This window comes from Phocoena sinus, chromosome 7 (genome assembly GCF_008692025.1).
Source record: "Phocoena sinus isolate mPhoSin1 chromosome 7, mPhoSin1.pri, whole genome shotgun sequence".
Lineage (NCBI taxonomy): Eukaryota > Metazoa > Chordata > Mammalia > Artiodactyla > Phocoenidae > Phocoena > Phocoena sinus.
In genome coordinates this window covers 71,302,227-71,329,675 of record NC_045769.1, presented here as the reverse complement: position 1 = coordinate 71,329,675, position 27,449 = coordinate 71,302,227, and the positions used below count along the sequence as shown (strand labels likewise).

Here is a 27,449-nt window from a genome sequence, read left to right as displayed (position 1 = left end):
ATGAAGCAATATTTACCCTTATTACAAGTGGTTATATTCTATTTTCTTTCTCATTTGACTCAACTTCATACTGTTTCAGTTATATACATACATATTATATACATCGACATATAGTTTGCAACCTATTAATGGGTTGAAAACCTGCAATTTGTAAAACATGTATACATACTATACAGTGTTATGCTTACAGATATTTATCAAATATCTTCTGTACAATTTGCAGTGGAAAACAAGGATCCTTCCTTCATTTTTAGGAAAACAGGGGCATTAAGAAAAGTTCATAACCAGAGTACTTGACCAAAATTCGTGTGTTTGATAACACCTTAGTATTCAGATTGTCCACAGACCAGCTGCATCAGTATCACTTGGGATCTTGTTAGAAATGCAGGTGTTCGACCTGCTAAATCAGAATCAACATTTTAACAAGATTTCCAAGAGATTTGTATACTCATTCAACTTAGAAGTTAGAGAACACTGCCATAGAGAAGTCCATGTGAAGTCCTGTAGAAGTTCAAAGGCTTTTGCTTTCAGCTGGTACAGACCCAGAATGATGTCTTTAGAGAATAACATTTGAACTGGACCTTAAAGCATGAATAAGATTTGGACGTATAAAGGAATGTTACCCTAGGCCAACTGAATATCATGAGCAAGACTAGGAGACAGAAAAGCAAGGGCATCTTTAGGAAACTGTGTTTGGCTAGAGTACATGAGAAGGGTGTACATAAAAGGGTGAATAGTGGGGAATAAAGATTTTTAAAGTTACTGAAGTCAAGTAACAGAGTTTGGAAAATCAGGATAGAGTTATTTTTGATCAGGGGCATGGTATACCCAGAACCTGACTTTAGAAACATAATTTGACAAGGCTATAGAAGAAAGAGTGTTGTAAGAGGAGATTTGAAATGGAGTTTCTATATTTAGGAGGAGCTTACTATTACCCAAACAAAAGGTACTAAGTGTGTGAATTACTGTAGTGGCAGTGGGAAGGGAGGTTTCAATAGACTAATAAAATAAAACATGGTGCCAGTTGGATAGATAAAGTAAAAGAAGAAGGAATCAAAGATGAGTTAAAGGTCTCCTGCCTAGGTGACCAGAAGTATGTTGGTACCATTAACATTTCCAATTTAAGTAGAAGTAGAAAGATTGAGAAAGAAGATAAAGAGATTAAACAAGCAGGGAATTCCCTGGCGGTCCAGTGGTTAGGACTCTGCACTTTCACTGCCGAGGGTGCAGGTTCAACCCCTGGTCAGGGTACTAAGATCCCACAAATCATGGCTCGGCCAAAAAAAAAAAAAGTTTAAACAAGCAGTTTACTATGTGGGACTAAAAATTAATGGTGGGGGCTAGAGCTTTTGGAGACAGTTAAAGTTGATATTGGTTGTCACACACCAAAAAAGTAATATTTTACTTTTTAAATTAAACACATCTTACAAAATAAATATTAACCAAGAGACGGTGTATAAGATTTGCCAAGTGTTAACAACAAGCCTTTTGAGAGAATTGAGCTTTGAAAAAATGTTGATGGGCCCATACAAGCTAAATTCCAGCAGAATTAGGTTTAGCTTTGAAGAGCATGCCCTGATTTATATGTAGTGTTCCAGCTGGAAATTCCCATTGCTTCTAGATTGTAGGGAAATTATATATATATATTTAATCTTTCTAGTGTATGTTTTCATGCTGTGGAGATTAAAGAGAAAACAATAGTTCATCCTATTTAAAACAGTTAACCTTTTATAAATTAACCTTTAAAGAAATTTAAGTTATTATTCAGCAGACTGTAGGAATGGTTTTCATTTCTCTGTAACATTACAAGTTTAAGTAAATTCTTATTGGTACTACTGCCAGGAAATAACCTATTTATGGTTACTGCTGCCCATCCACAGAAGTTTTTGCTATTTTACAGTTTTAAAAAATCTCTGAAGTACTCAAAAATTTGTAAGGTTTGGTTATAAAGTGAAAACAATGTATAAGCTGTGATATGAAGGAGTCCAAATTTGGGGCTGTAATTCCCTCTGTGATTGAAAGAGAATGTGGTGGAGTTTTTAGTAACACTTAAAATATAAAAAGAAAGGCCCATACAACCAGTTCTTCATAGTATTCTTTTTAATTGGTTGGTGTTTTAAACTAAGGTAATTACTGTTAGGTGCCAGTTAGCTCCTAAAGTGAAAGAAGGTTAGAAAATAATTAAATTCCTTTGTACCAACTTTTTGATTTCAAGTCTGGAGTCCACGCAGACGTTCTGCTTGATTATTAGTCATTGATTTCTCTAGTTACTGAACTTTAGCACCCACAACTCTTTTATTCCAAATCTCCTAGTTTATTTGTGCCAAGATGCATCAGTATTTTAATACTGATAACATTTGATTGCATATTTGTAAATGAATCTGCCAGTGAAAAAATGAATTGTAAAAGACTTTTTTAAGAATAGCATAGACACATAAAATTTTGCTTTGTTTTCAAGCATGTAGCCCTATAAATTCAGAGATCTGACAGTTTACTTTTCAGGTAGAAAAACTGCCTACTTAGTAACCTGAAAGAAGGTTTGGATGCAACTTTTATGTAATTACATACAAAATATGTAATTATAAGATTACATTTGGTTTATCAAAGTAGCTGTATTAAATAAGAAGGTCTTGTTTTGTGCTAGTGCAATAAGATAAGAAAAACAAAATAAGATATAAATATTGGGAAACCAGGCCAGATTATCATTATTTAAGTATGATAGGATATGTTTGCAATCAAGCATAGAAATACATGAAACTAAACTAGAATACTATTAGAACTATTATGATTGAGAATTATGTAGCCATGCAGTTACATAGGCTGAAACCAGTTGAAAAATATAAAAGGCAGGGCTTCCCTGGTGGCGCAGTGGTTGAGAAGTCCGCCTGCCGATGCAGGGGACGTGGGTTCATGCCCCGGTCTGGGAAGATTCCCACATGCCACGGAGTGGCTGGGCCCATGAGCCATGGCCACTGAGCCTGTGCGTCTGGAGCCTGTTCTCCACAACGGGAGAGGCCACAGCAGTGAGAGGCCCGCGTACCACACACACATAAAAAATATATATGTATATATAAAAGGCAAATCAGTTTACAGAAGCATCCAAAATTACGAAGTATTTAGGAATAACTACCATAAAAAATGTAAATGTATAAATATGTATATATGACTTCTTTGAAAAATGCTAAAAACATTTGTGAATAAATTCCCATTTCCAAAAGGAAGACTTAGTATTTGTAAAGCTGTGGTCAAGCTTCCCAAAGGTTACTTTAGTGCTAGTAAGAATATCGGTGAGCTTTTAAATTTTGATAACTTGACAGTAAAGTTTACCTGCAATAAAAATAACGTTTATTGAATGCTTATTAGGAGTCAGACTGGCAGGAAATATTTGTACCTATAACACAGAAAAGGCTAGTATCCAAAAAGTACCTAACAGACAAAGAATTCCTATAAAATATAAAGAAAGGATAATAAATTGGACAACAGAGCTGGAAAATTCACTGAAGATGAATGGCATATAAACATGAAAAAGAATTCAGTCTTATTAAGTATTCAAAGAAAAAAGTTAAAAGTATAAGATTTTTTTTTCTTTTCAAATTAAAAAAAATGGTTTGGGAGAATGCGCCACTAGTGGGAAAATAAAAAAGTGATATATGACATTTTTGAAGGCCATCTCCCATTTTATCTTTAAATTTTAAGTGCATATAACTCTTTAAGCCAAGGTGTTCTCTTTTAAGGATTTATTACGAAGAATGAAATTCTACAAGTACCAACTTAGAGAAATATTTAAAGCTTGATGTTATGTGTATAAAATGAAATTGTGTAACAATATGAAAAGTCCCTACTATGTTACCTTCCCTCCATTTTTCAATGATACCTCTCTGTCTCACATATATCTCAACGTATTATGCTGTTAACAGTGTCACCTCTCAGGTGGAAGGTAGGGGAATTTTATACTTTATGTAAATCCTGGATTCTTTTTAGTTTTTGCACTAAGCAGGTGTTATTTATATCTATTGTGTTAGCTTGAGGTAGCAATGGCTTAAAGAGGATAGGAATGTACATCTCTTGCAATTCAAGTCCATGTGAAACTTGGAAGTTATTACATTCACATACCCAGATATCTCCATCTTTTGCTCCACTTTCCTTGTATTGGCTTCCATCGTTTAGATCTCCTCATGATTCATGGTGATTGCTAAAGCTTTAGCCATCCCATCTGAGTTCCAAGCAACAGGAAGAAATGCAAGGGCAAAAGAGAGAGACCTCTCAACTAAATCAATTCCTTTTCAGGATCCTTTCTGTAAGTCCCACCCAGCACTTCTGATTATATCTCATTGGCAGAACTTAATCAAGTGGACATACTTTGCTTTGAGAAAGGCTATATAGTCTTTTACCTGGGAGCATTACTGCCTTTAATAAAATTAGAGCTATATTATAAAAGAAGATGTGTATTAGGTAGGCAACTAGCAGTAGACTCTGCCATAGAAAGTTTTTTCAACAGTCTAAACTGCAGTTTCTATTATACATACACACACTTGTATGGGCACACACATGATGTTTATTTTATATCTCTATTTTATATAATTACATTTTAAAATTGGATTCCTTATAATATTTTTAGAAGGAATTTACATATTCTGGGTCACTTAATAAATCATGGGTTTGGCTTTATTCAGGATGTGTCATTATAAAGTAATGATTTCCCGAATTGCCATGAATGTTGCTTTGAGGTCTTTGGAGATAGATAAGACTGTATTTAAGTCACAGTTTCATTGCTTATTGGCTGTGTGGCTATATTGTCCCCACCATTAGTTGGGCACACTCCTTTTTTGTATATTTCCTATTGCATTATAGTTTGAGATTTACAGGCAGGTAAAGTAAAACCCAAATGCAAGCTTCTTGAAGAGCAAGAACTGTCTTACTCATAGTGAGTACTTAATAGTTATTTACTAAATGTATAAAATGAGGAAAATTCTACTGTTAGGACATACATAGAATGTACTAGAGCATTATAAGCACTTTCAAAAGGAGAGTTAGAAAAAAAATTTATAGTAGAAGTATTGCTGGAATTAACATATAGGAGATAGTGCCTAATTTCTTTATGTAAAATGTAGATTACTTCACTGGGATGTTTTAAGGATTCAGTAAATTAATATGTACATGTTAATGTTTAATTACTAATGGTTGTAGGGAACCCATTTTTTTGTTCTCCATATTCACACCTGTAATACTTTCTCATATAGTTTTCTAATCGTTTCATGTTTGTTAATTTTGCTTTCCCAAGTATGTTTTATAAAAGCCATTTCTTTAAACTTATTCTCTATCCCCATAACCCATAATGTGATTTTCAGTTATATAGTCAATGCATTGACTTTTTATGAAAATCAAGAAAGAACTAAAATGCCTATATTACATTCACTAGCAGTTTATGCAGAGATTGTTTAATGGTGAAAAAATTTACCATATAGGTGATTTTACAAAGCATGTACTTAAATGGAAGCATGGCATGTTAAGAGTGAACACTGCAAACATATCAAAGGGAAAAAAAGAAGCCCAAGGAATGGAATAGATATGACATATAAAGTGAAATAAGAGACATGGTGTCATGAAAGCAGAGGTTAAAGGATTAGAAGAGAAAAGGGGTATTGGAAAAGGTGTTCAGAAAGTTCAAGTAAACTGAGTCCATTGGAATTTGCCAGGTGGAGATCCTTAAAAGAGTACTCATGAAGTGCTAAGGGTCCAATCCATGTTTGTTAGAAGGTAAATAAAATGGTAGAATTTGAAACACAGATTTTCCATTTGAGAAATTTGACTATTACCAGGAAAAAAATAATGAGGTTAATGGCTTTAGTAAAAGCCTCTTTAAGATAGGGGGTACATCTGAGGGGATTATGATAACATAACAGACCAAATTCCAGGAATTTCTTAGAACTGTGCAGACCGTGCATGATGGGATAGCCATCTGGGGGTCTTTGTTGATAAACTGTTAAAAACGTTTCTAGTGTGAATAGCCACAAACATTTTCAGTGCTTTTTTGTTGGTTGAGTAAACCGAAGAGCACGAATGCAAAAGCAAAATTTGATGCCAAATCACAGAAGTTGCCATAAACACAGAAGTTCCCCTAGTAAGGACACTGCCTGTGCCTGAATTTCATTTGTTTCTGCTGCTACCATTTCTTAATTTTTCCTGGTGACTAGCCAGATTAGAGCTATGAATGAAGGCAAACTGGTCTTGCTCAGATGATAGATGAGATAAAGGTAACTTAGGTAGCTGGAGAAAATATTTAGGGGTTTAATGTGATGATCTGGTCTATCTCAGAACGTAAGAGATGTGCTTACTCTTTTGTCATGGGGGTTTGCAACCTTAGTATATGCCTAAATCTACAGCTGCTCCTCATTTTCCAGATGGCATCTATGGCTGGGAGTACTTTTTACCATCTGCACTTCTCAAAGAGTTTGTGAACTCTCTCTTTTAATTATAGGAAATGGAAAAACTAATTGGTAAAGTGGTTAAATGATATAAAAGATTTTTAAAATTGAGTTAGAGCTTTTTATATTCTGTTTAACCTTTCAAATAAGATCAATGCTTTAAGTGCTTTTTTACTTTCATCTTTGCATGTCTGCCATCTTTGATATTTGCAACACTCCAAAATACTCCATAATAACTATTTTGTACATGGATTGGTATTTTGAGCCAAATTCCAAAACCCTTACCTCCTTCCAGTACCGTAAAGTACTATTGTTGGCGTGTGCATAGAACTAACACTGAATGGATATAGAGTACAGACTTAACGTGAATTGTTCCATTTATCTAATATGTTTTCAGGTTGGTAAGGTCTAGTGTCATGATTTGTAAAAGTAATTTAGAAAGACAGACTTTTTATGCGTTGCCAGTGTTTCTGTATATGTAAAACACTGAGATAGTAGGAGAAGCAATTTCCCAGTTAGAAGATACGTTTTTTAACTAGCTGCGAATAATAGGATTGACATCTGACTCTGAAAATGAATATATTCTCTGTCTAGGGAATTCTAGATTTGGAGTGTTATTAACTTATTTTCCCCTTTTTAGTTTTATGAGTCATAAATGTATTTCCTAATGATGTGTTGTAAATAAGTATCCTGTAATAATCAGTAGATACAATACTTATTAACTGTCTTTTCTCTTTAGGCAGATTCTACTGCGGAAAATTCTCCAGATAGTTTGTCCGTTTATAAAATTAGATACTTGCCATCTTTGCTCATTTTCAAGTTCTCTGTTTACAAAACTATTAAGAAGGTGTGAAATGCAGCCAAACTTCCCAGTTTATGGGAAATGTCTGATGCTTGCATTTCCTACGTGTTCATTGTTCACACATGAAGAAATTTGGCAGCTATGAGATGATTAAGTTTAGAGTATCCAAATCTAACCCTCACTGGGATTTTGGTTTCCTGCTTTCTGCCCCTGTCTTCTCACCCCCTTTGTAACCATATTAAGTGCTATGGTATTACTTCTTAAGATTGGTGATACTTAAATTTTCTTCATTTTCCATTTATCAAATGCTGTGAATAAATCATAGACCAGGAGTTCACCTGATGCAGAGTCCTAGCTTCAGGCAGTACCATACCCAAAACTGTTACGAAGGAGGTTGCTTAAACTTAGAATTCTCGATAAAGAGGTTACACAGTGGTGCATTATTAGGGTAGAGGGCAATACTGGTAGCTAATCTAAATGCTGTAATTACTTCAAAATTATTCTGCTAGAAAATTTATGGTCATACACATAAAAGTTTGTAGCTGGCTTTGAAAATAGTAGAAAGTGGCTTGTATATATGGTTTGGTTGAATAATTTTTATTTGATTTGGCATTTGTTTCAAGTAATATTTTTGATGTTGAAAACTTCAGATTACTCTATTTCTTCATGATTATTAAAGATCATTCATGTGGAGAACTGAGAATTTTTTCTGAGTACATCTATTACTTTTACAGATTTAAATATGTGAAGGTATTAAGGGATTACACTATATGATTTGTTAACTGTGGATCAAAAGTCAGTAGCAGGTCCTTGGATCCTAAGTGTTACTACTGATAGTTAGATACTGGGTATGCACAGTTTGGTTGACAAGAAAAAGGTGACAAAGATAATAGGAAGTTGGGGGAGAGCCATAGTGAAAGTAGGAAAAGAAAAAGGAGACAGAATGGGAGTAGTTAGTACCCCAGTGCCACAAGCAGCTCCCTTAGGGTCTTCCATCCTCCAGTTTAGCCATCCCTCAGATAATTCCATAACAGTTTTCAAATGGTTACCACTTCCATTTGGTGGTCCAATTGGATATTTTCAATGTCTTTTACAAATTTCTTAAGTCTGTTTTCAAAATGATGGTGGTTATAGTTTTTATTACCCTGAAGGCTGTTCTGAAGATTAGCAAAATTGCTTTTTTGTGCAATAAATTACTTGAATAAAAGGTTCTGTGAATGAAAATTATGATCATCATTATCTGATGATTATTCAGCAGTGGGAAAAGTACATTTAGAACTTGAAACTCTGTCCTTTGTGTTTCATTCACAGGCTGTAGAAGAAGAAGATAAGATGACACCTGAACAGCTGGCAATAAAGAATGTTGGCAAGCAGGTGAGGTGTACTGTAATAGGTTATGCATTCACATAATAACATGCTCTTGTAGAGTTAAAAGTATTTTGGAGCCTGTGTGATTTTTTTTTTCCCTGTCTGTTCACTGTACATTTTTCTTCTGTCATGTAAATGTGATGCTAATTTTAAAGGTCCCTGAATTATTTGATGTCAGATTCTTTTTGCCATCTATAGAGAAGTAAATCACAAATATACCTGTGAGATACTATGTTCAGTGAAAACAATTTTGTAGAAATAAAGTAGGAAACTTGTGTCCTGAGTTGATTTTCCAAGCACTATTTTTACTTGAAATAATATTGTCCATGAAGATAATAGAATGATAGGTTTATTTCATATGTAACAGTTTTAAAAATGATATAGTTTATCAATATGTAGGCTTCAATATATAGGTAATATTCCTGAGAAAGCTTAGAGCCCTGTTGGATTCTACTGAGTGAAGGGAAAGGGTTTTAAGTATTTGCTCTTTCACTTTTCCCAAGATGAAATATATATTTTAGTTCCTATTTTTCTGAAGGTTGGGGGGAACACAGCAACCAATTAAAAGAATCTACAGATTAATTAGACTGTTTTTTAAAGAATGTTGATTACATTTTTTCATTTCATGGAACATGGTTATCATATTGCTGATGTTGGCAGAATCTTGATATTTCAGATGCAAGACACTAAGCTGTCTTTGCTTTCAGCCATCCTACCATATGCTCTGATCCCATCACATCTCACAAGCTATGTAGGTTTGGGCCAGGACCATTCTTGGATGGGAAATCTCTAAGAATCACCCAGCTGCCACAAGAAGTAATGTAGATAACTGAGGGAAGTGTGTTACCAATTCACCGCAAAACCAGTTATTCCAATAGAGCAGTAGGGGCAAAGGTCTGACTTAAGTATCATAATTGGTGAAGTCAAATCTCACTGCATTCTGAATATTACAGTTTCATTAACAAGAGGAACCCTCCAAAACCGAAAATGAGATATAATTCATCTTATTCTCTCATCCTGTGTGATACAGTCACCCTTGTTGTCTTCTCCCACTACTTATTTTAGTCTAATATGTAATATTAGATCACCAACTTGGAGCCTAGCATTCAGTAACTATTTTTTGAATAAATGACTCTGATGCTATAGTTTCTTGATGTAGATTCTATTTAACAGTTAGCAGCAAAGAAATTAAAAGTGAAACTGAAAATATATATAATTGGCAAAGTTTAATAATCATCAGAATCATTTTTTAAAAATATAGTACTTCACTAGTTTGGCCTCCTTTGTGGCAAAAGCAAAACTGCCTATGATGGAATCAGACCAATATCTTTTTCTCCTGCCAGTCTTTCTTAGTCTCTGTCACCTAAAATGTCCTAAGGCTTATTTCTGAAATAAAGAAAATTTAGTGTTGTGGTCTAGTTATTTGAAATTATTTGTAGCGTGTTGTATCTCTGGGTATTTTAAAGAAATCGAGCGTATTGAAATTGTAGTTTAGAAAAGAACAGCCAAGAAGTAATTTCAGTGGTGAACATTTGTTTAAAGTTAGGAGTCTTGGTATTTTAGCAAAATACATATAAGAAAATAATGGTTTAGTTGAAAGTTTTTTATTGTGTGCAATATCTATCCTTTATTTCAAAGCTTTCAAATTTAGCTGAAATATTTTAATCAGCTCAGCCTTAAACATAAATGTGTATTAAGCATTTAAACTTAACTTCCTTTATTACAATGCAATTTTAAGTCTTGTTTTTAACTCAGATGTTTCAAATACAGATTTGATCAGGTTTAAATTAACGGATTGTACCTATATTCTTTTCTGTGATACATTTTTTCCAAATAGCTACACGAAATATTTATCCTTAACATTTTAGAATTGATCCAAATTGTATTTAAATTTTTTAATTACTAACAGTGACTTTTGATCCAAGAATATTTCCTGAATCATTTAAAGCACTGTTCCTGAAATATTAAAATTACATAGGAATTAAATTAAAATTACAGAGGAAGTGATGAGAATTCACATTGAACTCTTTCCTTTTGGTATGTCTGCTTTGAGTAAAGTACCCCATCAGACATTCAGTATATATGAATGGCAGAAAATATACACACATAATCAGGCTTATGCACACAGATAAAATGCTTATGCTTTTTAAAAAAAATCAGATGATTTCGGATTTGTATAGAATTCCTTGTGACTCTTTATCATTTCTGCTGCAGAGTCATACCATCGATTGTGTAAATCGATGTTTATTTTATCAGCTCCTTAACATTTTAACAGATTTAGAAATCCTGAAAATGTAACAATATATAGGGAAAGTTAAATTGTAAAATATATATAAATTTAGTTTTGGCTTTCTTTACCAATTTCATCAGCTACTGAAAAAAAATCTAAATAATTCATCTACCAGTAATATGGTTCTTTTTCCTTTTTCTTTCCTTATTCCTTTTTTCTTTTAGGACCCCAAACGTCATTTGGAGGAACATGTGGATGTACTTATGACTTCAAATATTGTCCAGTGTTTAGCAGCTATGTTGGATACTGTTGTATTTAAATAAAGCAATGCAAAAAGCTCTTAGTGATACTTTCAGTGTATAGTCCTCTTGTTCCTAATGCTCAAAATCAAGGGACCTCTGAAGGTGTATTTGGTTAAATGTAAGACATCTGGCATCATTTGCAGCACTGTAACACCTTCAGTCTCCGTTGTGCAATTACTTCTGTTTCTTTAGTCAGGGTCTTTGCAGATTCCAAAGTTGTATAAGAATACATCAAAGTGGACAAATTTTGTTAAGATCCCATTTAATATTTGAAGAAATCAGTAACACAAATATATTTTGATTGTTGCTTACAAAATAAAATACATTTACAGTCTATGTCTCCTGAGGTCTTTTTGGCACTGGGTGGAATTGACAGAATAACATTTGACAGTGCACTGGAAATCTCACACAAAGATATGTTTTCCTTTGTAATTTAAGATAACACATAAAACATCAGTGTGATAACAAAACTTCACAAATGTAAAATGACTGCCATTAAAGAGTGGCTACCTCATTAGTGAGTAACCCAGAAAAATGTTGACATATTTTATTAAAAATATTTGTCACAAGTTAATACTGAATACTCAATATCTTGTTAACAGATTATACTTTCAGTATTTCAGAGGGGTACATATAAGGAGAAAAGGGAGGCAGTTTAAATTTAGACTTTGATGATTTTTTTTTTTTAAAGAGTACATTCCACCAACAGTGTTGCGATTGTCTGGGAATTGCCTGCTGCAAAACTTCACTAGACTTTCAGCTGAGACAGCCATAGAAGGTGTGCAGTGTCCTCAAAGCAAAACGAGAAACGTAGCCATAATGTGAATTGAATATCATGAGCACATAAGCAGTAATTTTGTTACTGTTTTCTCTCATCTTTCTTAAATTAACTTAGAAGTACCCAGTTTTCTGATAAAGACAAAAATTTGACTAATGGCAGTTTTCATAGATGACCTCGTCCCTCAACCTGTTTCTAACCTGATGTACATAAGTACTCACACATGGTACAGCACCATACTGGGTACACCAAAGAATGTGCAAAACGCATGGAGACAAAGATTTAATTGTCTCTCCCTTTGTGAAAATACGGTAAGAATGTTTCTAAGGCTTCATTAAAGAGGGAATTTACTTGGGGATTTAGAATTGAGCTTTAGCCTCCGATAGAGTAGTATGAATAATGTGGTGAACCAAATTACTCTCCTATTTGAATAATTCTAGGCTGTTCTTGGTTGCCTAATGAAAAGTTACCAGAAACTAAAAGTGGAAGTGGCTTAAATTCCCACTATGTTTCACAGTCTCTGTTTTTGGTGGAATAAGGTATTCTGAGCATTTCTTGATTGTGCTGTGGTTTCTTCTTTTAAATATAGTGATGGTATATTTTATATAGGACTTGTAATATGTATTAATTGTTGGGATTACAACAGCTAACCATTTACAATTAAAATATGAGTTGAAGTTTGTAGAAATTTTCCTTTTGCCTGATTTAAACTTGTGTGCAAGTGTTTCGGGTTTTTTTAATACATGATTTTCCCCTTTACATAAATCAGGTTCTGTGACTTTCACAGATAGTGTGAAAAGCTAGTCAAGATTATTTTTGTACAATATGTCCAAAGAAGAAGGCCTCAATAATACAAGGGTTATTCTCAACATTCCATTGGAAACTACTTTTTTTTTTTTTTTCTTTCTTTCACTTTAGTCCCCTGAAAAATAGCTCCTGAGTGAGTAAAGTGACTGAGAAGGCTTACACAAGGCCTGCCTTTTGCTCTTCTTGTTTGATCACCTCATCTTCCGGGACTTCCCACAGTCACATACCATGTTCTCCCACTTGGTTCATGTTGGAGACGTTCCCAATTTCAAAACCTTACCAGAATCCCTCCTAGCAAAAACCTACAGTTTTGTAGATTTGGAGTCAATCAGAATGAGGATGTCTTAAGAAGGCTCAGTGAACACCTTTCTCTTGGAATGCACAGCTATTTTAGCAGGAGCCTGATAACCCAGGCCGAGGCAGGCACTGAAACAACTTATTTAATCACAAGCTCAATAAGCCACTTCAGGGTGTGTGTGTGTGTTTATGTGAGCATCTTTACCGGTCTCTGCAGCACTAAAGCAGCACTAGAACCAAAACTCTTGCCTCTAATACAGAGATGTTCCCGCTTTCCACTTAGCCTAGTATGGGGGCATCAAAAGCTCCAGCCTCACTATTCAGTGCCATCTTCCCGTACCAGGAGCACCTGAGTCTTCCGGGAGCTCATTAGAAATACAGACCTGCTGAATCCGAATCAAGAATCCTGGTGTGGTGCATAAGCACTTTTAAAGTTTGAGAAGACCAGCTCTGTGGAAGTATGATTCAAGAGCTGATGTGCTGATTCTGAGAAAAGCCTGTTTTCCTTCTTGAGCATATACGTTGAAGACGTAGCCTGTATGTGAGGAATCACTGAATTCAGTACTGGTAATCTAAGTGAGAATGCACATTTATCTCCTAATCCAATTCCTTAGAAACTCTGAGGAGGAGGCACTCTCCCTTTCCTCTACTTTAACATGTCATTTTTAGCATTCTTCATTTTTTAAAAAGCCAGTTCAGGGTACCGGGAGTAACAAAACCCGAAAAAGAGCCCAGGCAGAGTCTCCTTTCTGCGACACACTGAAGGCTCTGTCCCACCGAGGAGAGGGTGGAGAGGCATTCGGGGACAAAGAAGTGAATGATCGAAAAAGGGGAAAGCAAGAGTAGCCAAAACCAGGCCAAAGGCTCTCGGGAGAAATGGCGGTGAAAGGTAAAAGGCAAAGAAAACCAAGCGTCCAATAATGTCATAGCTACTGTCCCCTCCCCCCACACCCCAACGCCTCAACAGTTAAGGCCCTGCTTGTTAGTGAAGCTTCCTGGCCACGAGCTGAGATTTGCTTTCTAAAGGAAAATGGGGTCTGGCTGTATTTTTTTTTTTCCCAGTCCGGGACATCTGGGCACCAACCCTTCCGGCCCTGGGCCGCGCTCGCCGGGCCTTGCCACGCCTGGTGCCCTCTGCGGCCAAAGCGCCCGCCCACCTCGGGGGCGCAGTCCGGGCTCAGCGCTGGCCGCTCAGCCCCCAGAGGCGGCGCTCTCAAAATGCGCCCGCCTAGGCGCAGGTCGAGTCGGGTTAGACCCTCTCTGCAAAGCGCCAGACCCACCCAATGTCCCCGGCGCCGCTCTTCCTCAGGGAGCGGCCGGGCCCGAGAAAGGCAGATGCACTCTCTCGGAGGAAGGTACGAGCTCCACCGGGCGGAGGCGCCCAGGCCGAGCCTCCGGCAGGGAAAGAGTGTGTGCCCCCGGGGTCCGCGCCAGCGGCCGCTCGCCCCGCGCTCCCCGGGTCTGTGGGCGGCTCCCTCTCGGGACCGCCAGGGTGCTGGGGAGCCTACGGGGACCTTAGACAATGGAGCCAGAGCCGGGCGGCTGGCCTGGGGCCGAGCGCCGGGCGCGGGGGTGGCTTCTCTCGCCGCCTGCCCCCGCAGTGCCCCGCGTGGAGCCGGCCCGCCAGTCAGCCAGCTCGCGGGGCCGAGCTGAGCTCCGGCGCTGCGCTCCTCCTCCTAGTTCCCGCGCGGCTCGGCGTCCCGGGAAAGCCACAGGAGGGCCGGTTGGCGGGTGCCGGCCACGGTAAGCAGCGTAGAGCGGTGAAGCCTCTTGGCCCTCTGATTCGGGCGGAGGGCTGGGCTCCTCTGTAGACCCAGTACTGGGATATTTCTTCCTACACCTCGGCGCTGCTTTGGGCCTCGTGCTATTGATTTGTGCCAACATCCTTTTAAACTGGTTCTTTTCTCTATTCCTCTTTAGATTCTTTCTCATTTTAAAATTACTGGCATGGATTCTTTTTCTCCCCTCCAGATTATATAAACATTAAACACACACACACACACACACACACACACACACACACACACACACACACAGAGTCTTCCGTAACGATCACTGCGTTGACACCACTTCCACTCTGTCTCCCCAGATCAACGCTTCTAGGGCACCCATTTGCGCGAGGACCCGGCCCTCTCTTTTCCTGGCGAGGCTTTTGAACCTGTCGCCAAGGCCGTACCTCAGAGAGAAGGAAGTGCAGTGGCATGCGAGGCATGCATGGCGCCTGCCCCCAGTTAGATGCTCTTCAGATAATCTGCAACCAAGCTCGCTGATAAAATATTTAGGAAAGACCTCGTAAACATCATAGCAACTACATTAAGGCACTTCAGCCCGACAGCTTATGATTATTTCAAAACTTAAAAAGGAGATCATTGATTGTCACTGTTTCTGTGCTCAACCAAGAAACCGAACCTTCCCGAGGTGGGTGGATGGGGGGGCTGAGTTGCTTGCCTTTCTCCCCCACTACTCCCCCTTCCCGCTCTCTCTCATGGAGGTGGCTCTCAGCAGCAGTGATTTATTTATGTATGTATGTAGTTTAAAAGGTGTGCGTTGGTGGGGGTGTTCGTGGAGGACACACAGGACCTGCTCACAAAGGACTGGGTCAGGTGTCTTGTGCTTCTGTATTAACTGGAAAAGACAGACTCTGGAACTTTTACAGGGCGAGAAGAGGCCACCGGCTCGCGCTTTGTATACTTTGCACTTGAAATCGTTACATTCAACTGAATATTTGGCTCATTCAGATCCGAAAAATCTCCTAGCATCGCTGAATTCCCTCCTCCGCCCCTCAGCTCCAAAGGAGGGAGGTGGGGGGAGAAGGTAGGAGAATGTTTAGTAAATTGCACATCTTTGAATCTTCCTAAAGCAGTGGTCACAAAGCTTAAAGGTGACACAACAGTGCTCACGTAAAACTAACACACGCTCCCCATCCCACCCCCAAGCCAACAATAAAATCATCCCCTTCAGTTTGCCATGATCGCAGCGACCAGGAGCCAGGTGATTATCCTAATTAATGTCTATCTAATTAAATTACTGTCAGCAGTTAACCAATGGCAGGAGCCGTTTCATCGGCTGCACAAGCAGCAAGATCAAAAGTGAGCCTTTTCTGATTGCTGCATAGTGTCAATTGGCCAATCTCTTCTCCCAGGGAAAAAAAAAGTAAATCAAACCTTTGAGAAGCATTTGCTGGTTGAAGTGCTTTCTGTCTAGTGAGGGGGTCTGTGGATTTCTAGTTTATGATAAATAGGACTTTAAAAACCAGGGACAGGAGGGCGAGTGTTCAGGTTCCAGAGCTATGCAGCTGGAGCACTGCCTTTCTCCTTCTATCATGCTCTCCAAGAAATTTCTCAATGTGAGCAGCAGCTACCCACATTCAGGCGGATCTGAGCTCGTCTTGCACGATCATCCCATTATCTCGACCACTGACAACCTGGAGAGAAGTTCACCTCTGAAAAAAATTACCAGGGGGATGACGAATCAGTCAGATACAGACAATTTTCCTGACTCCAAGGACTCACCAGGGGACGTCCAGAGAAGTAAACTCTCTCCTGTCTTGGACGGGGTCTCTGAGCTTCGTCACAGTTTCGATGGCTCTGCTGCAGATCGCTACCTCCTCTCTCAGTCCAGCCAGCCACAGTCCGCGGCCACTGCTCCCAGTGCCATGTTCCCGTACGCCGGGCAGCACGGACCTGCGCACCCCGCCTTCTCCATCGGCAGCCCCAGCCGCTACATGGCCCACCACCCGGTCATCACCAACGGAGCCTACAACAGCCTCCTGTCCAACTCCTCACCGCAGGGCTACCCCACCGCCGGCTACCCCTACCCACAGCAGTACGGCCACTCCTACCAAGGAGCCCCGTTCTACCAGTTCTCCTCCACACAGCCCGGGCTGGTGCCCGGCAAAGCGCAGGTGTACCTGTGCAACAGGCCCCTTTGGCTGAAATTTCACCGGCACCAAACGGAGATGATCATCACCAAACAGGGCAGGTAATGCTACGTTCTTGGCTGCCGCTGCTCCGGGCGCGGTCCGGGGGCAAGTGCACCCGGCTTGTGACCGCCGCGGCAGCGAAGATTTGGGGTCGGGAGCAGAGTGGAAGGCGCTCTGGCGCGTCCTAGAGTTGGCTGGTGTTGGAAAAACGGAAAGTGGAAGGTCTAGCCACTGCGGTGATGTCGGGGAGGGGGGTCCCGCTCTAGAAAGGTGGTCGGAGAGCCAGTCAGTGGCCGGAGAAAGGAGAGCGAGAGAGAGGGGGAGAGCCCTGGCCGGTGGCCGGGAGATGGGAGGGACGCATCAACGCCCGATGCACCGACAGGTGGAGATTCGGGTCGCCAATCTCGCTTTTCAGCTGGGCAGTGCTACCTGCCGACTCCCCGACTTCAGCCCCACTTCTTTTCCTCCGCCACCACCCCTTTTCCAACCCAGCAAACATTCGCTCATTGACGCTGAGAGAACAAGTTTTGCTTTGCTATCTGGCGCCTCGCTTCTTGCATTTAATCTTTAACATTTATGTTTTTCCCCCTTGTTTTCTCCCCCCTTCCTAATTTAAATAGGCGCATGTTTCCTTTTTTAAGTTTTAACATTTCTGGTCTCGATCCCACGGCTCATTACAATATTTTTGTGGATGTGATTTTGGCGGATCCCAATCACTGGAGGTTTCAAGGAGGCAAATGGGTTCCTTGCGGCAAAGCGGACACCAATGTGCAAGGCAAGTCCTTCCAATTAACACGTTTTCCTGACACTTATTTAGGTGAGAATGATTAATTAAAGCCTTTGTGGACTGGCTCGAGCGACTTTTAAAACGATCGGCCAATGACTTCTAAAAGCAAACGAGGGGGATAGGGGGACAGACTGAGCCGCGAGAAGGGGGAGGATTATGCAAAAGCAATTTTAATCATCCCAGTTAATAGGAAGAAAGCACGGCCTAAAAAGCCCCAGCTAATGGGCCTCACGGTGGAATAAGGGGTGTGCGTATGTGTATATGTGTGTGTGTCCTGCGTGGTGAGGAGTTAAGACTGGGCAGTGCCCGGGGCACATGTAAACAACTTTTCTTTCTCTAGGAAATCGGGTCTATATGCATCCGGATTCCCCCAACACGGGGGCTCACTGGATGCGTCAAGAAATCTCTTTTGGAAAATTAAAACTTACAAACAACAAAGGAGCTTCAAACAACAATGGGCAGGTCAGTGGCTCAAGCGCTCATTCCTCTCTCTCTCTCTCTCTCTCTCTCTCTCTCTCACACACACACACACACACACACACACACTCACTTATACATACTCGTCCCTCCCTAAGATCCAGTTCATCACTTTAAACCAACATGAGAAACTGGACACGTTTCTTTGCTTCATTAAAAAGACTTCTAAAAAATTCTATTTCCATCCTCCGAAATTATATTAAACAATCTACAAAGTTGTTCTTCTCCCCCCCTCTCGCCCAATTCCCGAGTTCCCAACCTTCCCAAGTACAAATACTTGGTTGATTTTGAGAAGGAAACGCGCAGGATCTGCAGGTTGTGAAAATCTTTGTTTCTCCTTAAAGGAGGACAGGGAGAAGGGCCCTGAGGATCGGGCGGTCGGGTTTGGTTCTCCTCCCGTGCTCGGGCGATCCGTGCTCCCGGGCAGCGAGGGCTGGTCTGCCCCCGCCAGCCAGTCACCAGCCGGGCGAGGCCCGCTATCAGTTACTAGGGGCGGCGGGCTCCTTGCAGCCTCCGCGCGGCGGGCGGCGCAGAGCCCCGCGCACGCCGGCTGCGTTAACGCGCCGCCCGGCGCTCCCCTTTCTCTCCGCCGGACAGATGGTGGTTTTGCAGTCCTTGCACAAGTACCAGCCCCGCCTGCATGTGGTGGAAGTGAACGAGGACGGCACGGAGGACACCAGCCAGCCCGGCCGCGTGCAGACATTCACTTTTCCCGAGACTCAGTTCATCGCTGTCACCGCCTACCAGAACACCGATGTAAGGAGGCCTGGGGGCTGGGCGCGCGGCGGTCGGCACCGGCTTCTCCAGGCCCGCGCCGCTACCCCCGGCCATCCCCCGCTCTGGCACTAACGTCAGCCGCAGCTGGCTCTGCTGCGCCTTTTAGGCGTAGGGCTAGGGGCCTGCTGGGCACCTTCCCTAAACACCTAGCCGGTGGGAAAACGCTTCCTATTCGTCTCCGTCGCGGGTCACCCGGGCCACCTTTAAGGTGACCAGAATTTCTCGGGCCTCTTGGGAATTTTTATTTAGTTTTCAAGCATCACTTTCTGGGTGATCAAAAGAAACCCACATTCATATATTTAAAAACTACAATAAATTACTGGGGGCTACGAAGTGAGTTTTCTAGCAGTTTGAACTTAAGCATTTGCAAGTTTGCAGAAACTTATTTTACTACTGTTGATTTGACTACTAGAATTGATGGTGTTTTTTAAAAACTTAAATGAAAATATTAGAAGTTAAAAATATGCGTTTATTTTAAATCAAAACTGATTTTAAGATGCAGATTGTGGGTTCTTCAAGTTGTGTATCAAAAGCAACCAATTTTAAAAAATGTGATGAAACATTTAAGGTACGAAACATTTTTTAGTGATGAATTCAAGTGCCCCTTAAAGATTTTTGCCTGAGTAAGGGCATTATGTAACAAGCATTTAAAAAAATGAGCATTTGAACCAATTTAGAACACATGGGAGAGCTAATTGAAAGCAATTCTTTAGTTTTAGTCACCATTAATTTAAACATGTTCCTCATAACTTTCATCATACTTTCTTTTTTTTCCTTTCCACCCATTCCCTCAAATTTTTCAGTTAGGGAAACTTTGCTATTTAATGAAATTGTGGGCCGTAAGCCCCTGTAAAAAGCAGCAGATGACATATCCTTAAACACCCAATCCTCTGTATAGAATGTAAAATCGTATTAATCTTTTTTTCTCTTTTCCAGATTACACAACTGAAAATAGATCACAACCCCTTTGCAAAAGGATTTCGGGATAATTATGACACGTAAGTAGTTTTGCACTTTCTCAAATTTGTGGAATTGGGCTTTAGGTCAAAGGTGGATTGCTTTGTACAGGCTTTTGGAAGCTAGAAAGTGTAAAGACAGGGTTGTTTTCGAGGTTTTCCTTTCCTTTTTGTCGGCTCCCCTTCTCTCTGGTGACCTGGCTTAGTACTTCTGTGGTTTTGGTGAAAGGTTTCCTCTGCCTATTTTTAGCTTTTGCGTGAATTACAAAGTTGTTGGCGGGGCTTGGGGACTGGCTGGCTGGGGAAGCCGCCCTGGTTCCCGGGTGCGCGAGTTGTATGTGGCACTGCAGATGCTCAGCTCAGATTGTCTGTGTCTGAAACCGCCCGAGCCTGCCTGAAAGTGCATGTGGCTCTGGCAGTTGTTACAGTCTCCTTGGCATATGTGACTTTTATTTACCCATTTCCAAGTTTTGTGTAATAGCTTTTCCTGTGCAAGTTTACTATGGACTGAATAAAAATGTGCACCCACTACAGGCAAGTTCACGAGCACAGCCGATATTGCAGTCACTTCAGGCTTTGGGAAGGACCCAGGTTCTGTTGCTGTGTATTATTTATGCTTCGAAAGAAAAATATTTCCTCTTATCGTTTTTATCTAGGTGCGTTTTAATTAAATGTGTTGGTTCCCTTTTCTCCAGGCATCCCTTACCTACTCCATGTCTTTTCTATCAAAATGCTGTCCTCTGGGGGCAACAGTAGGTGTAAACTGAATACTTCCTGGGCTTGTTCTAGCGTTCTTCCTCAGAGCCCAGGTATAGTGCCTAGGAGTTCAGATAGAGTTATATAGCAAAATCTAAATCTGGATTATGGTGATCCCTTCACTTTTTTCTCACCATAGAAGGGAAGGATACATAAATTTTAATTTCATGGCTTGCATTAAGTGCTTGGGATAGAACTACAAAGTTGAATCTGTCTTTGACTAGGAATAGATTAAATTTGTGGAGGAGACAAGTGGCTATCTCCAGGTAGATACCGAACTTCCCTCCTGATATTTTTATAACAAATTGAAAAGACAGTCATGGATGGTACTGCCTGTAACTGCCATGTGCATCCCTCAAAAGTGGTCCAAAGGAAGCAAGCCTAATCAGTATGATTCCCCAGAAAAAAAAAAAAAACTTGGCTACTCTAGTCCTTCCTCACAATCTAAAAAAGGTGGGCTCAGCACAGTGGAAAGTGTGTGGCCCATGAGACCAGAGATATTGGTCTCTGTACTAGGGGGTCTTGTAGATTTGGAGCTTTTAATTCTGCTGTGAACATCTGTTCCAAAGCATTTATTTTGCACAAATCAATTCAGTAATCCCAAGTGGGTTGGGACCTGGATGGGCATATAAACTGTATCTTTTGCAGATTGTTTTTTTTTTTCTTTTTAAAATATTGTGGTGGTAAACAGAGAAGATATTTGCACCTTGCTGGTTATGTTCCCTTCCTGCCTCCCTCTACTTGTTCTTATTTGAGGCTGGAATTAAATTTCAGGAGGAAAATTTTGTGCAGTAAGCAAACTGCACCTGAGCAGCCACAGCATAACACTCACTTGCCCCTCTTCTGGCTGACTTCTGTTGGAAAAAACCACTTCCATTTGGTTCTTAAACCACTATATATTCCTCATAAAAATCTTCTTTAACTATACAAGTGGTTATCTTAGACCTTTATGGGTTAGAGAAGAGTAGAATGGTTTATGACACTCCCTTTCCACTGTTAATGTCGGTTATTCGGGCCTGGCTCACTTTTGGAGAAACAGGGAGAGCAATAAAGAGTTCAGGGGGGCCAGGGGGTTTGCTTGGCCACTCACCAGGGAATCTCCTCCCCAAAGGATTGAGGTCTGACAAGACTGAGGCTCTCTTTCAAAACAGTCTGTTGATTAAAGATTAAAACATTTATGTGTGAGCTAAATAAAAAGGGAGGCATGTGTGTATGTGTATGAGAAAATACTTCGACCAATCTTGATCCAATCTCTGGTTCCTTCTCAATTCGAATGGGATTTTCTAGGCCCAGGGCCTAGAGCTAATCTTTGACTATTTTATTTAAGGTAATTCTTAGTAACACAATTACTGTATGTGGTTGGGCAAGTTATTTAACTTCCCTTTGCCTCAGTTTCTTCACCTGTAAAGTGGGATAATAATGGTACCTAACTTGGAAAATTGTTGTGATGGTTAAATAAATTACTGTCTGTACAGTCCTAGACAAGGGTGCCTGGTACACATAATCAAGTTGTATAAGGATGAGCTATTATTAGTGGGAGACTGCTTGGCAGAGGTTGATAACTGTACTTCAAGAGTTTGCCCCCCAGGTTGTTGTTGCTGTTGTTTTTAACCAGTAACAGATCAAAAGCTGGGGAAAGAAGGTCAGAGTAAAGAATGCTTTTTCTCTGCAAAAGAATTTTACTGATTGATGACTTTGTTTCCAAGTAGTAATTCTTGTTTGTATTAGTGGTCGGGAGCTGGGGGTTGAAAGATCACACGGGGAAAACAAGACAGTAAGTCCTGCGGAGGCTTGCAGCAGTAACCCTCCCGGGTCTCAGCAGACTGGCGAAAACCAGTCCGATGCTTGTCAGTACCTGGGGGGCCCGCGCGTGTGTCAAATGGAGGAAAGCGGTCTTAAAAGGGTGGAAGTGGGTGACTTGTTTAGAAATTTCGCTCAGAAACTCTCACCGAAGAAGAAAGGCCCACTGGGCAAATAACACCTTAATTCCTGGGTAAATCTGCCTTAATGTGTACACATACAGTGGAGAAGTGGGATGAGAATCCCTTGCTGTGCTCCTCTCTTGGGCCCCCTGTGCACCTGGCGAGAGAACGCAAGAGAGGAGGGAAGCCTTCCTCTTCACCTGTATCATTTTTAGGTCCCTGAATAGACAGATTGATTCCTTTATAATTTCACGATTTATTTTGGCGAGGATGCAGGTCTGTGACCTTTTGTCTGTCTCCATCCTGGACGGCGGCAGGTTACACGTGGAGATGGTGTGGGTGGGCAACCAGGGGTGGCCTTCCCTTTTGCCCCCCGAAGGGACCTGGCGCCACCCTTCGGTTCTCTCTCTCTCCCTCCCTCGCAGGATCTACACTGGCTGCGACATGGACCGCCTGACCCCCTCGCCCAACGACTCCCCGCGCTCGCAGATCGTGCCCGGGGCCCGCTACGCCATGGCCGGCTCTTTCCTGCAGGACCAGTTCGTGAGCAACTACGCCAAGGCCCGCTTCCACCCGGGCGCGGGCGCGGGCCCCGGGCCGGGCACGGACCGCAGCGTGCCGCACACCAACGGGCTGCTGTCGCCGCAGCAGGCCGAGGACCCGGGCGCGCCGTCGCCGCAGCGCTGGTTTGTGACGCCGGCCAACAACCGGCTGGACTTCGCCGCCTCGGCCTACGACACGGCCACGGACTTCGCGGGCAACGCGGCCACGCTGCTCTCGTACGCGGCGGCCGGCGTGAAGGCGCTGCCGCTGCAGGCGGCCGGCTGCACGGGCCGCCCGCTCGGCTACTACGCCGACCCGTCGGGCTGGGGCGCGCGCAGCCCCCCGCAGTACTGCGGCGCCAAGTCGGGCTCGGTGTTGCCCTGCTGGCCCAACAGCGCCGCGGCCGCCGCGCGTATGGCCGGCGCCAACCCCTACCTGGGCGAGGAGGCCGAGGGCTTGGCCGCCGAGCGCTCGCCGCTGCCGCCCGGCGCCGAGGACGCCAAGCCCAAGGACCTGTCCGACTCCAGCTGGATCGAGACGCCCTCCTCCATCAAGTCCATCGACTCGAGCGACTCGGGGATTTACGAGCAGGCCAAACGGAGGCGGATCTCGCCCGCTGACACGCCCGTGTCCGAGAGCTCGTCCCCGCTCAAGAGCGAGGTGCTGGCCCAGCGGGACTGCGAGAAGAACTGCGCCAAGGACATAGGCGGCTACTACGGCTTCTACTCGCACAGCTAGGCCGCCCCTGCCCGCCTCGGCCCCGCGCCCCGCCGCGGCCGGGCCCCCGCCAGCCCCTCGCGCCTCTCCCCCTGCGCCTCCTGCCCACGCCCCACTCGCGCGCCCCCTCAGTTTGTTTGACCCTCGAACACCGTCTGCAGCGGATTAGTACAGGTCTCCGAGTGTAATTTTAACCTTTTCTTTCTTTCTTTCTTTTTTTTTTTTGCACAGCAGTTTCCGCAGTTAGCGCACCGACCTTCAACTTGGCTGTAAACCTTTTGGTTTTCCTACTTCCGAACCTTCTGTGAAGTTATCCTCCCAACAACTCCCCTCCCCCTCGTCTTTTTCTCACCCTCTCCTTCCCTTTCTGGTAATGAAACTCTTCACCTTTAGGAGACCTGGGCAGTCCTGTAAGGCAGCAGCTATTCCGACCCGCCAAATCTCGGCCTCCCCATTAACCGTAGGATGTTGACTCTAGAACCTGGACCCCCCAGCGCGTCCTTTCTTATCCCCGAGTGGATGGATGGATGGATGGTAGGGATGTTAATAATTTTAGTGGAACAAAGCCTGTGAAATGACTGTATATAGTGTTAATTTACTGTAACGAATGGCTAGTTTTTATTCTCATCGTCAAGGCACAAAACCAGTTCATGCTTAACCTTCTCGTTCATTTCTTTTCCTTTCTTTGCCTTTTTCTCCACCCCCCTCCCCTTTAACATTTTTTCTGGTGGGATAATTAACAATATTCTAAGAGGCTCTGAAAACTTGAAACTTGAAAAACTAGATAATGATGGGTTTCTCACTTCTCCTCAATCCGTTGCATGAAATAATTACTCTGTGCCCTACTGCACACAAATAGCTAAGGAGAATCTGACCAAGCACCTGTAAAGGATAGGTGTCTTTTCATAGGCAAGTCGATTAAGTGGCATGATGCCTGCAAAGCAAAGCTAACTGGAGTTATATGTTTTTTACCCCTTACTTCTAAATAGACTAGCTCGACATCAGCAATATTATTTTGCCTTATTTGTTTTTCCCCAAGTGCCAAATCCATTACTGGTCTGTGCAGGTGCCACATATGCTGACAAACTGTTTCTGAGTATCTTTTCAGTTCCCCCCTCCACCTTTATATGCTGTAAATCTTTGTAATGAATATTCTACTAATGATATAGATGACTGAATTGTTGGTAACTATAGTGTAGTCTAGTGAAGATGAATTGTGTGAGTTGTATATTTTACTGCATTTTAGTTTTGAAAATGATTTCCCCGACACCTAGAAACAGCTGCAATTTGACTTCCTTGGGAAAACACTAGCATTAATGCAAGTAAGACTGTTTTTCCCCCTCCCACTAAGTCTTGTTATATTTGATAAGGAGCACTAATCCCCCTGAAAATAGATTAGTAGGATTTCTAATGTTGTGTAGCAAACCTATACTTTTTTTTTGTATTTTAAAATTAATGTGAAATATGCATCATACACAATATTCAATCTAGATTCAGTCCATTGGGGGGATTTTTTTTCCTGATAGGAATTCAGGGTCTAAACGTGTGTATATTTTGGCTCTTCTGTAAATCTAATGTTGTGATTTTTATATTTGTTTCGTTTTGTCTGTGAACTGAATAATTTATACAAGTACACACTCCATTGAGAAACGTTTTGTTTTTTGCTCGTTTGTATCGTCTGTGTATAACAAGTAAAATAAATCTGGTAAAATGCTATGGTGTTTGAAAGCAGTTTACAGTTTGAAAATAATTTAATTATAGATGATTATTTTTAAGGGTTAAGGAAGAATAGCCTGTCCCTACTCCAATATGGGGCAGTCTGTTTAGTGGAAACTGCCTCCCGTTTTCCTCTTAAATTTGTTTTATAGCACTACCAGTAATTACTTTTTTTCCTCTTATTTACAACTACTTAGTTCCCTGTGAGTCGTTTCACTTTGTTGCACTTTTTCTTTTTTTCAGGAAAATGTAGACACTTCCTTATATCTTTAAGTAGGAAATAACGTGAGCAGGAAAAGGAGGGTCTTTAATACGAAATTTAGAATTTCTTTAAATTTCACAAAGTCAGGAGGGAGGCTTTGGGCAAGAGAAGGGTGTGATTTAAATGCTTGTCAAAATAGGCTGTTGACCGCAGCTCTAGGCAGATGTCGAAAATTCCGGTCCTTAAATACGAGGCCTTGGAGTTGAGTGGTGAATCCGTAAATGAATACACAGGATGGCCTACATTTCTTGAGTGGATTGTTTTGGGGGGATTGGGAGGGGTTGGAGGGGGGGGGAAGGACTCATAGAGCAAACTCGTGAAAGGTCGGTATTTAACCACTGAGCTTAAAACTTGCTTTAGGAGGTATCTGGGGGGCACCACTCCCGTCTTTTCTACAACGGAACTCCTGTGCCAGTCCTGCCCAAGCCAGGTCCCCATCCCTTGAGAAAAAAAATACAGAAATGTGGATATTCCAGCTGGGGGGTCGCTGCGTCTTAGTCAAGGTGTCCGCAGAGCTCTGCCTTTACCTCCTGGAGAAGCGATTTTTGTACTTTTGTGTCCAGAGAAACGAGATCCAAGAAAGAGGTGGAGAATGGTTCAACTTTCTTGCTTAGTCTGGGCCAGTCTCAGGTTATGGGACGAAATTTACCACCACCCAGAGATGGTCGTGTATCCCCTTTGCAATTTGACAGATGCAAAGAGGCTTCAAAGTTCCAATTAAAGTGAAAATTGGTGGGGGGAACAAGACCGATTTGCCTTCCCTGGGCGATTTCGCCACTAGACGGCGTTCCGCGGAGTTTTGTCTGCCACATAGAAAAGCGAAGACTGATTTTCCTTTGTGTTTCTCCGTTCCCACACCTAAGAACTAAACAAGAGGACAAAAAGCACAAAACAGGGGGCCTGCGTGGCGAGTGAAGTGGAGCAGTGTGTTCCTGCAATCACCCACTGGCCCTGCGCTCTTGCGACCTCGGTGCCGCCGAGCAGGAGGCGCACGTGCAGCCGGGAGGCCCGGGGGCGCCCAGGCCGAGGGCGAGGGTAGTGGGGGCCGCGCTGGGCTTCCGGGAGTAAGCCTGGCGGTCGGAGCGCGGCGCCCGGCCAGACCTGCCGCCCTCGGGCCAGAGTCACCGCGAACAAAGGAGTCGGTGTCATGTGCGGAAACGAAGCTCTTAGAAGCCGAGGATAGATTTCACAGGAACGTAGTGCCGGGTACTGAAAGACGCACTTAGCTGCTATTAGGAAGTACTTAAAAAAATTGGGGAGGTCGTTTCCCTTGCAGCTCTGCACCATCTGCTGTGTGGACTGAGTCAGCGTGAGGTAAATTTGCAGCTCCGCGCTCCTCTCGGAGCCAGTGTGCTTTCCTGTCCTTTGCAAGCATGATCATTTCTCCTGGCTTCCAAGGAGTCTTGGGTGTCTAGTGAAGTGACACTGTCAATGTGTCGGAGAAGCTGCTGCTATTCCAAGGAAATCAGAGTTCGTTTTGGGAGGGCCTGCGGGAACCAGAGTTCGCGTCCCGGGTTAGATTTCGAGTTGCCTTTTTACCTCCGTGAGGGTAGGAGTCGGGAGGGACGGAGAAGGATGACGAATCCTCCCCGTAAACTGCAGATT

The 27,449-nt window shown here is 42.2% G+C and overlaps 2 protein-coding genes across 5 annotated transcripts in view; both read left to right on the top strand.

The window, feature by feature from the left end:
• PSMD14 (proteasome 26S subunit, non-ATPase 14) overlaps nucleotides 1-11,463 on the top strand; it is a 95,150-nt gene extending 83,687 nt beyond the window's left edge. For all 4 annotated transcript variants that reach the window (XM_032637228.1, XM_032637229.1, XM_032637230.1 and 1 more), the window contains 2 exons: nucleotides 8,539-8,601; nucleotides 11,050-11,463. In XM_032637228.1, the coding sequence (XP_032493119.1) occupies nucleotides 8,539-8,601; nucleotides 11,050-11,148 (162 nt within the window). In that variant the 3' untranslated portion in view covers nucleotides 11,149-11,463. The remainder of the gene's footprint in view (nucleotides 1-8,538; nucleotides 8,602-11,049) is intronic.
• A 4,721-nt stretch (nucleotides 11,464-16,184) lies between these two features.
• On the top strand, nucleotides 16,185-25,577 carry TBR1 (T-box brain transcription factor 1). Its single transcript, XM_032637931.1, has 6 exons — nucleotides 16,185-16,990; nucleotides 17,552-17,706; nucleotides 18,059-18,180; nucleotides 18,793-18,951; nucleotides 19,909-19,970; nucleotides 23,032-25,577. Exons 1-6 carry the CDS (start codon nucleotides 16,299-16,301, stop codon nucleotides 23,885-23,887), a joined length of 2,046 nt encoding a protein of 681 aa, XP_032493822.1. The 5' UTR covers nucleotides 16,185-16,298; the 3' UTR covers nucleotides 23,888-25,577.
• The last annotated feature ends 1,872 nt before the right edge of the window (nucleotides 25,578-27,449 follow it).